At 40.0% G+C, this 15,152-nt stretch overlaps 1 protein-coding gene across 5 annotated transcripts in view; it reads left to right on the forward strand.

Moving 5' to 3' along the window:
* Window positions 1-3,751: 3,751 nt before the first annotated feature.
* IGSF11 (immunoglobulin superfamily member 11) overlaps window positions 3,752-15,152 on the forward strand; it is a 135,798-nt gene continuing 124,397 nt past the window's right edge. The window contains exon 1 of one of the 5 annotated variants that reach the window (XM_079921853.1): window positions 3,752-4,190. In XM_079921853.1, the coding sequence (XP_079777979.1) occupies window positions 4,139-4,190 (52 nt within the window). In that variant the 5' untranslated portion in view covers window positions 3,752-4,138. Of the gene's footprint in view, window positions 4,191-4,212; window positions 5,944-15,152 lie in introns of those variants that run through there. The other 4 variants (XM_079921852.1, XM_079921851.1, XM_079921859.1 and 1 more) reach the window with 4 other exon arrangements.

A 15,152-nucleotide genomic window follows, 5' to 3' on the forward strand; every position in this document is an offset into this window, starting at 1 on the left:
TTTTCTAACTTTATGAATGATGTTCTTATAAAACATTCCATAGACAAACATTCTCAAAAACATAAATTAACCTTTAATTATATACACGAATGGAGAGGGATAGGTGGTATTAATAATTTAAAATAGCTAATTAAAATAATTTATATTTAGCTTTGGAAAGCCTTATGATTCCATCCACAGTTTTTCTTTCCTAATTATGTTTCTCCTGAGCTAATCATAAATTTAATTTTCCATTCTTGAATGCAGAGTAACTGATTGTGGAAAGAGATGGGTCCAGCATTTTGATGGGTGGAGGAGAGAAGCTGGTCTAGGACTAAAATTTGAATTTGGATAATTCCTATTTAAATATTGAGAAGTTGACTGTATTGTCAGGTCATCAGTGTTTTTGATCCAAAATTATTATTCACTATAACAGAGTCCCTCGTCCCAGTCCTTCCCCGCTCCATTTCTTCCTTGGTCAGGTAAGACAACTATAGCCTCCTCAGAGGCGAGAGTGGGGCTCGTCTCATTCAAATTATACAGCTACGGACTTCCCTGGTGGCGCAGTGGTTGAGAATCTGCCTGCTAATGCAGTGGACACGGGTTCGAGCCCTGGTCTGGGAAGATCCCACATGCCGTGGAGCAACTAGACATGCGCCACAACTACTAAGCCTGCACTTCTGGAGCCTGTGCTCCGCAACAAGAGAGGCCGTGATAGTGAGAGGCTCACGCACCGCGATGAAGAGTGGCCCCCGCTTGCCACAACTAGAGAAAGCCCTCGCACAGAAACAAGACCCAACACAGCAAAAATAAATAAATTAATTAATAAACTCCTACCGCCAACATCTTCTAAAAAAAAAATTTTTTTACAGCTACTCATGTGCTGGTGGGATGTGGTGGTGGTGGGATGCTGATGGGGTGGAGGTGGGATTAATGTTGGGGAGGCAATTGCAGTGTTCCCCACAGATAGCTTTAAGACACTATGGTGGATATAAATTTCTTTAGATGTTGGTCTATAAAGAGATAAAAGAAAGACTTTGTGGTGTGGTTGAAAAAACTGTTGGGTTGGTTCCAGTTCTGCCCATGGGTATTTGCAATCCCTGAGATGTTCATTGATCTTTTTGAGAGTCAGTGTCTTAGTGAGTGAGGAGGGGGTAATACTATTTGCCTTACTTACCCCCTAGGGTTGCTGTGAAGATCAAATCAGACAATATATGTGAAAGCACTTTGACATTTATAAAGTATTATACAAATGAAAGATGTTGTCTGTTGCTTTAGCACTCAGAATAATTGAGATTTAAAGAAAGCCTACTGTGGTCAGAAGGCAGATTAGGATAAAAGAGTTGGTAAAACTCATTACTAATAAAAATTGTACTCAGAGTACATGCCTGAGGTATTAGCTCTGTGAATTAAATAGCACAGTTTTTCTTTGTTTCCTGTGAGAGCGTCCTTTTGGGTGCCTCTGTGTACAGCGCTTGGAGTTTCCAGTACTCCGACCTGCTTCCTTTGAGTCAGCCATCTACCATCTGCCCGCATGCTTCTGGGCAGCCAGATTGCCTCCTGAAATCTGATCATCCCCAGTCTCCCTTCAGAAGCCACACTTCTTTTTCAATTAGAAGGACTGCTCCACCAAACTGTGAGCACTCTGTCCTCTTAATAACTCACTAGCTCCTGTCCGGCAAGGCAGAAGTACACTATGGTGACAAAGAGGCAGGACAGCTCTCTTTCTCTGCTGATTCATAACATTGTAGATATATCCCAAGTGTAATTGGAAGCTATTTAAGGGTGAGGATCATACACTGATGTTTTATGTTTAACCTTCAACCCAGTGCCTTACACAGTGTAGATACTCAGTAAATATTTGCTGAATTGACTTGCTAAGAAGTATATCAGGTAACTTGCTTTATGAAGGCTTTTAAGCCTAGATTATTAGGTTATTTATTTAATTATAGAACCAATATTCTATCTATTTAAATCTGGGATTATAGTGAAGCAAAGTCCTGCTTGGAGTAACACCTTGCTTTTCTCCTTATATTACTTGCTTTTATACCCTGCTTGTGGCTGGGTTAGAAAGCAGGAATATGTACAAGACAAAGGAAGGAACTGAATTGGTTGGAGAAAAAGAATATTTAGTCCTTACTCTGGAATTTAAAAGAATGAGAATGATCCCAGTGATGAAATACTTGAAATATTAAACTTTTGTTAATATCAAAAATTCTATACTGTCATATCACTCTTTTCTTGCCATTAGAGATCTGGTAAGGGATAGCAAATTGGAAGTAGTCAGCAAAGTTGAAGCATTTAAATTCATAATCAAACTATCTTTTCAGAGTATTGTTGTTAAAGGTGGTTGATGTTTCTTAATGTGGTTTCTTTTTTAACTTCAAATTATAACAGCAACATTTTCAAAAAAGAAAAAGTGCATCCATAATTCCATCATCCTGATACTAATTTAATTTTTACCCATGTCTCCCAATCTTTGTCCAAATGTATAGATGTTTTATATATTTGTCTTTCTCCCGTGCGTGCCATTTTCATTTCTGAGTTGCCCTGGGAGGATTGTATCTGCCAGATGGGGGCTCAGAATTTCTGAATGGCTCCAAGAATTCTAATCTATGCTGCTGTAGAAATTGACCAGAAGGGTCTGACATTACCGGGGGAGATATGTCCTCAAATCTAGAAGGACTGGGTGGGAGGCTGAAGTAGAATGGGACTATGGGCTTTAAGAAAGGGAGCAGGCGGCTTCCCTGGTGGTGCAGTGGTTGAGAGTCCGCCTGCCGATGCAGCGGACACGGGTTCGTGCCCCGGTCCGGGAGGATCCAACATGCCGCGGAGCGGCTGGGCCCGTGAGCCATGGCCGCTGAGCCTGCGCGTCCGGAGCCTGTGCTCCGCAACGGGAGAGGCCACAGCAGTGAGAGGCCCGTGTACCGCAAAAAAAAAAAAAAAAAAAAAGAAAGGGAGCAGCAACCTCATTGGAAAAGGAATGAAGATTAGGTTTTATAAGGAAAGATGTAGGTAGGTATTTAAGTAAAATAATTTCAGATGCCATGAAGGTCTCTCTTCCCATCCAACCAAAACAAGCAAGAAACAAAAAATAGAAACCCAACCAAAGTAATCAATCACCACAATAAAAGCATCTCTAGTTAACATTAAAATAAAAGCATTACTAGTTAACAAATACTTGAAATTAGTTTAAGAAAGGGATAAGGTTTAAAAGAAAAAATTTTAAATATTGTAAGTTGTTGTAAGTTTTACTAAAGGGGCAAGAGAGGGTGGTCTTTGATAGGAATTGGGAGTTAGGGGCATGCTACAGCCCCTACGCTCTTTTCAAGGAAGAAACGGTAGTCGGAAAAATAAAAGGTATAGGACAAACCTCATCGATTCTCAATTTTGCTAGAGTCAGGTTCTTCTGGGTTACTTAGGGTCCAGAAGAAAGGATTGAGAGAAAGTGAAACGGCCAAATAGAAATCATCTGAAAACTGCGATAGAAAAGAATCTTGCCTGTTCGGACGCAAGCTGTGGTGAACTGCCTTGTGGAGATCTCTGGCGCTCAGGACTGTCACCGCCGGTCTGGGGAGTGGTTCAGGGCAGGGGAGGGCCCTGGCTGCGGACGAGGAGGATGCCCGCCTTCGGTTCCCAGCGCTCGTGGAGGTGTGCTGGGAGCGGGCGGCCCCGCGCACAGGTGGCCAGGGCCGCGCCAGCTGCGCGACGCGCTCGCTCAGCTGGTGGGCCGCTAGGCGTCGCGCTGGAGCCGCGGTTGCCGGGGAGACCAAGCGGGGCGAGTGGGCGGCGCGGAGCCGAGCCGCAGCCGGGCTGCCGCCCAAGTAGCCGGGCGAGAGTTGCGGGGAGTGGATCCCCGGGCGGCGCGAGGGGCCGGCGGGTCTTGGGGCAGCGCGAGGTGGCCGTGGAGCCGCGGGGCAAGGCCGGCGAGCCCGGGACGCACCTGGTCGCAGCTCAGCCTCCGCGGAGCCGGAGGGCGCGGGTGCCGCACTTGCCTCGTTTGCGGCTCCCACCGTCCCAGCCCCACCGGGCGGACTGCGGCCGGGCGGCGGGTCTGGGAGCTCCGGGCTGCCCCGAGAGCTCAGAGAGCCCGGCCCGCTCCTCCGCTGCCGCGACGAGGAGCCGGGCGGGCGGCGGGCGCGCTCCCCGCGGCCCCGGAATGACTTGTCGGGGCTCCCCTCTGGCGCCTTTGCTGCTCCTCTCTCTGCACGGTGAGTAGCCCTCCCCTCCCCTCCCCTCCCGGTGGGGCCTGGCGGGGCCGGTGGGCCGGGGGAGGCTTTCCGCGACGCAGACAGCTTTCTCGCCAGGGCCGGTCTTCGGAGCCCAACTTTCTCGGGGGCCATATTCGTTGCTGTCGGCCGAGGCTCCCGCGCCCACGCGGCGGCTGCTGCCCAGCCGGCGCCCTCTGCCTCGGTCCGCGGCCCCCGCACTGCTCAGGTGTTACGATCCAGAGGTAACTATACCCGCCACCCGGTTACCGCCGGTCCTGAACACGGCTCTGACTCCCACCCCGCTCTTTGCCCCTTTTAGACAACGAACTCCCTTACTTACTGGGTCCAGGGAGAAACGGGATTTAGAATCGTTTCCGTTGTCAGGCGGCTGCAGGAAAACTGGAGATGCTTTTTAAATAATTTGGAAAACTTTAAATTGTAGCTTTCCCCAAATCTTTAACGAGCATATGTAGGTTATGACGGAAAATGTGATCTTTATTTTAAAAAATAACTACGGTGTGCTACACTAGATTAGAAAACAAGAATTTATTATTATTTTTTTATAGTCTAGTTTCTTCCCCAAGGGATTTAAATCGACTTACAAAAATACATAGAACATAGCAACATAAGAACAAAAGAAATAAACATATGTTTAATTTTCTTATTAACTGTCTTTAAAAAATCTATTTAAGTTTAATTTTCTAATTTCTACTTAATCTTTCTTATATTTTATTTTCTATGAATAGTCGTCATATTTAGATCCTGATTTTCATTTTATACACTGCCCTTTCTTTTTGTGTGTCCTGTCCTATGGAATCAAGTTTTCTGTTCCATTTAATTGATTGTTGAGATTTACTGAGATTCATTCTGAAGGCTTTTATTTAAAAAACAGGTTAACTGATTTATGGAGTATTGTGGTTAATACAGTTTCTTTCTGGAGATATCAGTATGTTTCCCATAATTTTAGTTGCACTGATAGTGTACCCATAGATCTTGAAGTAACCTAATTTTAGCCGACTTAAATTGTACAAATTCAATTTAAGGGGTCCATAGGAGTAATAGAAGGAAATAATCAAAATTACAGATAACTTCTCTGGACTTCATTAGGTATATATTTAGTGATGATGTGTAGATAATAAAGTGACATCAGTATGTGCATTATGTAAACTTGTGCTTCTAAATTAATTTTGTCTGGTTACTGCTTTGAGAGGGCCAACATTTTTCTCTGTCCTTCCTTTAGGTATGAAATAAGATAGAGTAAATGGGCTTTTAAATAATCCCTCGGACATAACTGAAATTATTATAAATATTACTATAAGAACAACTGAAATTTTTGGTAAAAAATTGGGTTGTTAACCTTTGTATATTACAATAAATGCCACCCTCTTCTTGTAAATAGCATTTGTGTACGGTTTGTTTTTGAATTGTTAGGCAATACTTTTAAAGAGTTGATGAAATTTGCAGAATCAGCCTTACAAGGTCATCTGATGTGTTTCTTTTCCTTCAGCAGAACTATTCCTAAACCATACTAGGATGTTTTTAAAGACTTCCAAGGACATTTCAGCCTTCGTGGTAATCTATTCTGTAGAGGCACTTTTCACCCTCAAAAAAAGTGTTCATTTGTTCAGCAAGTGTTTACTGAGCTCCCACTCTGGGCACTTGGGTGTCTGGTGGGGCAGGATGGTGGTGGAAGACAAAGATGCACGAGAGTTTGTCCACAGCCTGTAAGGAGCTCGCAGTTTTAAAACAAACTGTAAGCATGCACAAGTGATTTATGATACAAGGAGTATATGATGAGTGCCATTTTTTGTTCGTGATATCAAGGGAGACTTCGTGGAAAAGTTTCCTTTTGATCTGGACTTTGAATGAGTAGAATTTGAATTGGCTGAGGTGAGAGTGTTTGGCTTTCCTAGCCAAAGGAACAGCCTGGCTGTAGGATATGAAGTGGAAAGTGCAGGGGCATATTCTGGAAAGGCCAGGCTTGTAGCTGCTGGAGCAGGAGATGTATATGCGAGGCAGAAAGGGCTAAAAAGGTAGTAAAAGGATGGTAGAGAACGTTGAATACTGAGTTTGGACTTTATTCAGTGGGCCATGGGTAGGCCACTGATACTGTTTCCATAAGATGGGGAGGGGATGAGGATGAACAGCTGTTGAGTGCCCAGCATAACAGTTTCCAGGAGGGTACCATGTCCTGACTGTGTTAAGTTCTTGAACCAGTCAATGGTAAAGTTGGAGTGAATGAACTAAGGCCCATTCCTAGGACTTGCAATGTGGAATGAGGGGAAGAGTGGATATCGGGTGGAACAAAGTTGGGTCCATCATGAAGGGAGAAAAGGGAAATGGATGCTAGATAAAAAACCATTATAGTAGTGGCCGGTACAATGGGAGAATGCACCAAAGGTAGAAATAGGCTCTTACATTTTTGAGAGAAAATGGTTGTCAAGAAATTTCTGTTTTTATTTCTGTTTAAATCTCTGTGGAGTAACTTCAAAGGGAATTTGAATTGAAAAGTTGACTTCTGTATAGTTCTACCAGTGGGTTAGATATATCTAATGCATTTCTTGTATTACTTCTGATTCCTTGAAATAGCAGGTAACCTTCCAGAATCTGAGAAAAATATATAAAGATGACATAAAATGAAAAGAATTATGAGCTCCGATTGTTAGCATTAGCAAGAATTTATTGTAAACTCCCATTTCTTACATCTAACTTGAATTACGGAACTGCTTTGGAAGGAGTCACTTCTTATAAAAATTTGTAGTTTGACCTACATGAACGGTGACAGCCACTGGATGAAAATTTTAGAGAAATTAAGTTCAGTATTCAACATGGACTACTCAGGAAGCAATTTAAATATTAAATCACCAAGCGCTTTAAAAATGTTATGCTTAGAACTGTTGTCAGACCCAAGGTAATGATGCAGTGGGTAAAGACTTCTCCCCACAGTAACAGTATGTGGCACATTTTCACATGTGTTTTCATACTTCGATAGTGGAAGCATTTATATTGAAAATTCTCATTTGAATCTTTATACTTAAGCCATGTGATTTAGTGTCAAACAAGGTGATGTGCTGGTACACAAGATTCTCTAGTTGCTCTGAGTTATACAGAACACTGGTGTGGGATTGAAAGTTGGGAAAATTGTGGCGTTCCCCTAATTTCTCATCTAGAACTGGACTATTTAGAATAGGGATTCTGAATCTATTGTTATCTACACCAGTGGTACCAGTTTACATGTTAGGCAGTTTGAGGTAGGATTGCTGACTTTCTAGTAGTCTGATGACCTCAAGTGAACCCTGTCCCCTCAATTTCTTCCTCCTTTGTTTGATGAGGACTCCCTGGCACTTACACATCTAAACGCTGTGTTTTGAGGGCAGCCTTAGACCATCTGGAGGCTCTGAAATCCTCCCTTGATCGTACTTTGAGAGAAGCTAGTTTAAGAGACGCTGTCTGTTCTTGGGTGATATTCAAAACGCCATCTGATTTGAGCTGATTTTGGTCTTAAAAATGGAAAGTTAATTAGTTTACTTATTAAGCTGATCTTACTAAACTGGAAGGATTTCTTCCTGTTAAACTTTGGGTAATTGATTTCCTCTGTACCTGGTTTCCTACCATGTAAGAAAGAGACTGTAGTGGTAGTTTGCCTCTGTGATGGTTTTAAAATTTCAGAAATGTGAAGTCAGTCAGTGTTTCCTAATTTTACAAATGATAGGCTCAGTCATTGATCTGATACCAGTTCATCATTACCGTTATTGGGTACTACATAGGTGCTATATGGTGTGGCTCTGCCTCACTCGTGTTATAGGAAGGTCACATTTTCATAAATATCATTAATTTTTTATTTTTATACAACAGTATTAAACCAATGCAATTTGCCAATGTGAACAAGAAGTCTATTCAATAAAAAATTCTTAGAAGTTGTCTACTTACTGGTTTCTCTTCAGTTATCATTTTCATCTTGGGAGAGGTAACAAACTGACAAGGTTAGATGCACACTTTTATTTAGAAAAGCATTGTGGGTAAAGAAGTTGAGATTCCAGAAGAGCTGAGTTCAGGAAATTCTTGTACCACAGAACGTTTTTTGGAAGAATCTTCAGAGAATTAGGTTAGCATTAATGGCTAATAACGATAGTGGATCAGGATTTAGGTTTGGGATAGATGGTTAAAATATAATAGGTTTGTGGGATTGGAAATTCAATATTGTTTTTTCATGGAGGGTCACAACTATGTAATAACACAATTTGACATTGTGAATGTCACTCTAATGTAATGGGCCTGCTTCTGGGCCATTCTTAAAAGACTCATTAATCCAAATTTTTTTAAAAAATGAAAAGAAATTTAAAATTCCATCAAAGTCTGTTGAAGATCACACCAGTGGAAACTTAAGAAATGTTCAGATTTAGAGTTTGAGCTTTATCCACCTTTGCCCAAAGTCTCCCTGTTCGCAGCAGTAGCTCATGTAAAATCTGTTCTCTCACTCCTGTTTTCTCATTAATGTTGATTCTTTTCTCTCCTCATCCTCCCCTTCCGTTTTGGAGAATGTTATGTTCTTTTAGTAGCATCAGATTCTTCCTAGGTAAATAAATCTAGCCAGTCATAGCTCCTTTCATTTATTCAGCTCTACCTATTCCAGGATTGACATTAAAAAAAACAAACCCTGCAGCCAACCAGACAGAACCAGAAATCCCCTTAGAAGCTAGAATTGGTGGGGGTGTATGAGAGTGTGGACATAGTTCTATGCTAACAGTTTTCCCTTGTTCCATGAGGTTAATTTTATGATATAATTATGGGTGTGTATATATATATGTATGTATGTGTGTACATTTTCCCTAAAAGACAGTACCATGCCTGGCACAGAATAAACGCTCAGTAGATAATTGTGACTGAATGAGTGAGTGGTTACAAAAGCAGGTGGTACTCCCATGTGCTTGGAGTACCTGAAAAGAATGCTTTCTTTTTCTTTTAAAGGAAAAGAGAATTTCATTAAAATTTTCCTTAAGGATTTGGTTTGGCTATCAGCTTTAACTAATCTTTAAACCTTGCTGTATGTTTTGTGGAATAGAGGTGCTAGAGTTCTATTTTCATAGTCTTTTCAAATTCTATGATTTTAGAAGTTTATTTAGAAGTGCTGTATTCACATATCTTTTAAAATTGATTCTTAGCTTATCTTTAATCCTAAAACTTTGAAGTTGTCCAATTTGAGACAGTTTTTTCTTAAGGAATTTCTGAAGGTTTTGCTCCACGTAGTGAAGAATGATGTTAGACTTTTAGGAATCCATTTAGAACCTCGAAGTTTCCCATTTACGTCACTGGTATTCTTCGTCCTGAGGGCCTGTGTGTTAGAACTAGTCTCCCAAGAATGGAGATAATTAATTAAAATTACTCCTCATGTGGTCTAAGCCCTCTCTCCCCCTCCCCACATCATGTGTATAAAGTACTAGAGAAGCTTTTTTAGAAAAAGGAGCATTAACTCAGTCAGCCTCATGTGGGAGGCGTTATAACCTCCTCCTGGTGGAGATTGCTAGTTGTCTTCCCCGCCCATTCCCTTTCCGTCCTTTGAAGGCTATGTATTTCCAGCCATAGTTTCTTCCAGCTGTGATTCATTCCTTTATGGACCATGCTCTCAGTCTGCAGTGATGTTTTATAGCTCTCAAAATGTCCAAAGTCTTCTACTAATCATAACTGCATCCTCAACAGTGTGCTTGCAAGATGCCTTAAGTATCATCATCATTTATTTCTACTTTTTTTAACATCTTTATTGGGGTATAATTGCTTTACAATGGTGTATTAGTTTCTGCTTTATAACAAAGTGAATCAGCTATACATATACATATATCCCCATATCTTCTCCCTCTTGCATCTTCCTCCCATCCTCCCTATCCCACCCCTCTAGGTGGTCACAAAGCACCGAGCTGATCTCCCTGTGCTATGCGGCTGCTTCCCACTAGCTATCTATTTTACATTTGGTAGTGTATATATGTCCATGCCACTCTCTCACTTCGTCCCAGCTTACCCTTCCCTCTCACCATGTCCTCAAGTCCATTCTCTACATCTTATGTCTTTACTCCTGTCCTGCCCCTAGGTTCTTCAGAACCATTTTTTTTTTTTTTAGATTCCATATATGTGTGTTAGCATACAGTATTTGTTTTTCTCTTTCTGACTTACTTCACTCTGTATGACAGACTCTAGGTCCACTCACCTCACTAAAAATAACTCAACTTCGTTTCTTTTTATGGCTGAGTAATATTCCATTGTATATATGTGCCACGTGTTCTTTATCCATTCATCTGTCGGTGGACACTTAGGTTGCTTCCATGTCCTGGCTATTGTAAATAGTGCTGCAATGAACATTGTGGTACATGACTCTTTTTGAATGATGGCTTTCTCAGGGTATATGCCCAGTAGTGGGATTGCTGGGTCGTATGGTAGTTCTATTTTTGGTTTTTTAAGGAACCTCCATACTGTTCTCCATAGTGGCTGTATCAATTTACATTCCCACCAACAGTACAAGAGGGTTTCCTTTTTCTCCACACCCTCTTCAGCATTTATTGTTTGTAGATTTTTGGATGATGGCCATTCTGACTGGTGTGAGGTGATAACCTCATTGTAGTTTTGATTTGCATTTCTCTAATGATTAGTGATGTTGAGCATCCTTTCATGTGTTTGTTGGCAATCATATATCTTCTTTGGAGAAATGTCTATTTAGGTCTTCTACCCATTTTTGGATTGGGTTGTTTGTTTTCTTGATATTGAGCTGCATGAGCTGCTTTTAAATTTTGGAGATTAATCCTTTGTCAGTTGCTTCATTTGCAAATATTTTCTCCCATTCTGAGAGTTGTCTTTTTGTCTTGTTTATATTTTCCTTTGCTGTGCAAAAGCTTTGAAGTTTCATTAGGTCTGTTTTTGTTTTTATTTCCATTTCTCTAGGAGACGGGTCATTTGTTTATTTTTGTTTTTATTTCCATTTCTCTAGGAGACGGGTCAAAAAGGATCTTGCTGTGATTTATGTCATAGAGTGTTCTGCCTATGTTTTCCCCTAAGAGTTTGATCGTGTCTAGCCTTACATTTAGGTCTTTAATCCGTTTTGAGTTTATTTTTGTGTATGGTGTTAGGGAGTGTTCTAATGTCATTCTTTTACATGTAGCTGTCCAGTTTTCCCAGCACCACTTATTGAAGAGGCTTTCTTTTCTCCATTGTATATTCTTGCCTCCTTTATCAAAAATAAGATTACCATATGTGTGTGCGTTTTCCTCTGGGCTTTCTATCCTGTTCCATTGATCTATGTTTCTGTTTTTGTGCCAGTACCATACTGTCTTGATTACTGTAGCTTTGTATTATAGTCTGAAGTCAAGTCCAGGAGGCTGATCCTGCAGCTCCATTTTTCTTTCTCAAGATTGCTTTGGCTATTCGGGGTCTTTCGCATCATCATTTAAGTATCATCAATTTTAAGTATCATTATACTAATCTTTGTTTCTTTGGACCATGCCCATCACTATCAGTTATACAACTTTTAACAGCCCCCGTTGGTCAAGTTCATTTGCCAGAACACAAAATACATGGCAAAAAGAGAGGCTGAAGTGTAGTGAACATCGCTTGTTGCAGAACATATTCAAATCAGGCTAACATTTTATGCTTTCATTGGTTGAGAAAGTTTGTAGTACATTTCACTTATGCGTACTGCCCACGTATAAGTACAGATTGCTGTACTTGCACTTGTTGGCCAAGACTTAAGGCAGTAAGAAAAACACATGAAAAATGTGTTAACAGTACACTGCAAAGATTCTCAAACTTTTTGGTGTTAAAGATTATTGGGACCTTAATGATTATAGAGGACCAGAAGAGCTTTTGTTTATGTGGGTATGTCTATCAATATTTACCATATTGGAAACTAAAAATGAGAAAATTTAAAAATATGTATTAATCAATTTAAAAACAACAGTAATATATCCATTATATGTTGACGTAGTATATTTCTATGACAAGTAAGAATTTTTCCAAAACCAAAAAATATGAGCAAGAAGAGTGGCATTGTTTTACATTTTTGGAAAACTCTTAAATGTCTGGCTCATTAGAAGACAGCTGGATTCTCCTATCTGCTTCTGTATTCAGTTTATTATGAAGTGTTGTCTTCGTTTGGTTGAACTATATGAAGAATATCTAGCCTCACACAACTATGTATTTGGAAAAGGAAGGAGTATTTTGATAGCATTTTTAGATAATTTTGGTTATTCTTTGATATTCTACCAAAACACTTTAAGTGGTAGTAACTTAAAGACTGGTTGCAATGAAGAATCAGAAACCATATCAATAAACATTTCTTACTCCATTATATTAAAGTCCACTTTAATAAATATTAAATATTGTACTTTAAATGGATCTTTTACTCATGTGTGATTTTTTGGTAACATTATTCATTGATTATTCAGTTGAATAATTATTCGGTTGAATAATAATATTTGGAAAATATTGGTTCACTTATGCAGACCTTACAAATGTTGACATGTATTACATTTTATAAAATGTAAAAAAATAATCACATGTTAATATCACCATTGATCTCACCAGAACAGCCTTTAAGTATTGGGAAGCCATTAAGCTCACAATGGCAGATTCAAGCTTTCCAAATTTTACTATTTACTCAAATTTTATCTTTGGCAACAAACAGTTATCAGTTATTTCCCTTGAAGTGAGAGTCTTACTTTGTTCAATTTTGAGAAAATGTCATCCAGGTACCTAAGTCTGGATGATTAGTCTGTCAGTTGTTCTTTCAAGTACAAGCCCTGATCCATGGAAAAAGCGAATAGTTGAGTTAGCCTTGAGCTCCAGCAGCTGCCCCAGCGCTTCTCCTTGGGACACCATTTGGCTCTGGTAGCCACATATGAGATTCATGTTTCATTCTGCCCATTCGGTCACACAGAATATTAGAAAAGGTCAAGATGTAATGAAACTGCTGTTGTTGCTTCACAAAGACATTTTTTTAAAACTGGTTTTCCTTTCTTAACTGTGAGTGCGTGATGGTGATGACTACAATAACTTCTCCCACGGTTTCGTGACAGTGGCTTGACTTGTGCCAAGGCACCAGCAGTTTTACCCACCACTGCTTCTGCACCATCCGTGCAAATGTTAACTCAGGCAAAGAGGCAGATAACACTTTACCATTATTAAGAAAAAAGCTTTTACCTCATGGACTTTCTGTCAGGATCTGGGAGACCCCCGTGGGTCTGTGGACTAGACTTGAAATGCTGGTGTACTGTGATGGGATGTTAGTTTCTTTTTTTTAAAAAAGTGTTTTAGAGACAAATAGCCACACAATTATTCTATGTTATGGGGGATGGCATTAAATGGAGAATGCATGAAAATAAACATTTAAAATTCTTTATTTTTGTATGATAATTTTTTAAATTATAAAAGTAACATATCCTAAAAATTCAGACAATGCAGAAGTGTTTAAGAATTGACTCAAACCCACCTCCACCCACCGAATTCTCTGCTTTTACTATGCATTGTTCTGGACCTTTCTGTAACCACAAACAAAGCCTGCATGCACATGTAATTTTTTTTAAAAATAAATAATGCCATAAATACTGTTCTGCAACTTATTTTTAAAACGTAACAATTTAGGGCTTCCCTGGTGGCGCAGTGGTTGAGAGTCCGCCTGCCGATGCAGGGGACACGGGTTCGTGCCCCGGTCCGGGAAGATCCCGCATGCGGCGGAGCGGCTGGGCCCGTGAGCCATGGCCGCTGAGCCTGCGCGTCCGGAGCCTGTGCTCCACAACGGGAGAGGCCACAACAGTGAGAGATCCGCGTACCGCAAAAAAACACACAAAAAAACAAAAAAAAATAACAATTTAATATGGGTATCTTACCACATCTGTTACATGGATCTACCTCATTCTTTTTAGTGACCATTTAGTATTTCACAGCATGTATATACTGTAATTTATTTAGCTGTTTCCCCATTATTGGATATTTATGTTGTTTCTGATTTCTTGATATTAATGACGTAGTAAACATCTTTGTACATATAACCTATAAATTTGTGTAGGTATTTTTGTAGTCTGGGTTGCCCAAAATGGAATTTTTTGGATGTACACATTTAGAATTTGGGGGGAGACGAGCATTGTGTAAAAGTTCATGGGTTTGTATAGTCAGACAGGTTGGGTTTGAGTTCCTGACTTATTTATTTGTTCTATGACTTTGGGAGTGTTATGATGTCCTGAGCTTGAGTCTGATTATCTTGTATCAGTGCATTGAGAAGTACTAAATTAAATGAAATGACACATCTCTCAACTGTCTAGCATAGTGCCTGGCATATAGAAAATGCTTGGTTAGTAATAGTTACTGTTAAAAGTATTGCTAAGCCCCAACTTGAGTCAGGAGGCAAGAGTTCTATCCAGGGTTGTCAATGGAGGTGTGACCTGGGACGCATGATACAGCTCTACAGGCCTGCTTTCATCTGCAAAATGAGGGATTAGGTAGGGTAATCTCTTCTTTTCCAGCTCTGTGATCTCATGATTCTTTAACTTGGCTTCCAAGTATTGAGAATATTGGCAATAAAATAAGCTGGAGATAATATATGACTGGTGTTAACATATTTTTAAAACTTTTCCTAAAATAGTTATATGACTTTCTTCTCCCTCTCCCCCATCAATATAATGAGACTTTATGGTGATATCTGTTCTGGGAATTAAAACCATCTTCATCTGTTGTAGAAACTTTATAAAAAGTGGTTTCAAATATAAAGAATTATATTTTAAAATTAATTTCTGTTCACTTTGGCTCGGGCTATGTACATACATCTTTATTTTCTTAAATCCTTTATAGCATAGATAGGTATCATATGTGTCAGGAGAGGGTCAGTTGTGAACAGGCTTTAAATGTGACAGAAAAACTTTTTACCACAATCACTGTATCTTCATCCTTTAAATTGATTTTTAGGACCTTTCTCTGCTTTTATCTCAT

This window comes from Stenella coeruleoalba, assembly GCF_951394435.1.
Source record: "Stenella coeruleoalba genome assembly, chromosome: 5".
NCBI classification, from domain to species: Eukaryota; Metazoa; Chordata; class Mammalia; order Artiodactyla; family Delphinidae; genus Stenella; species Stenella coeruleoalba.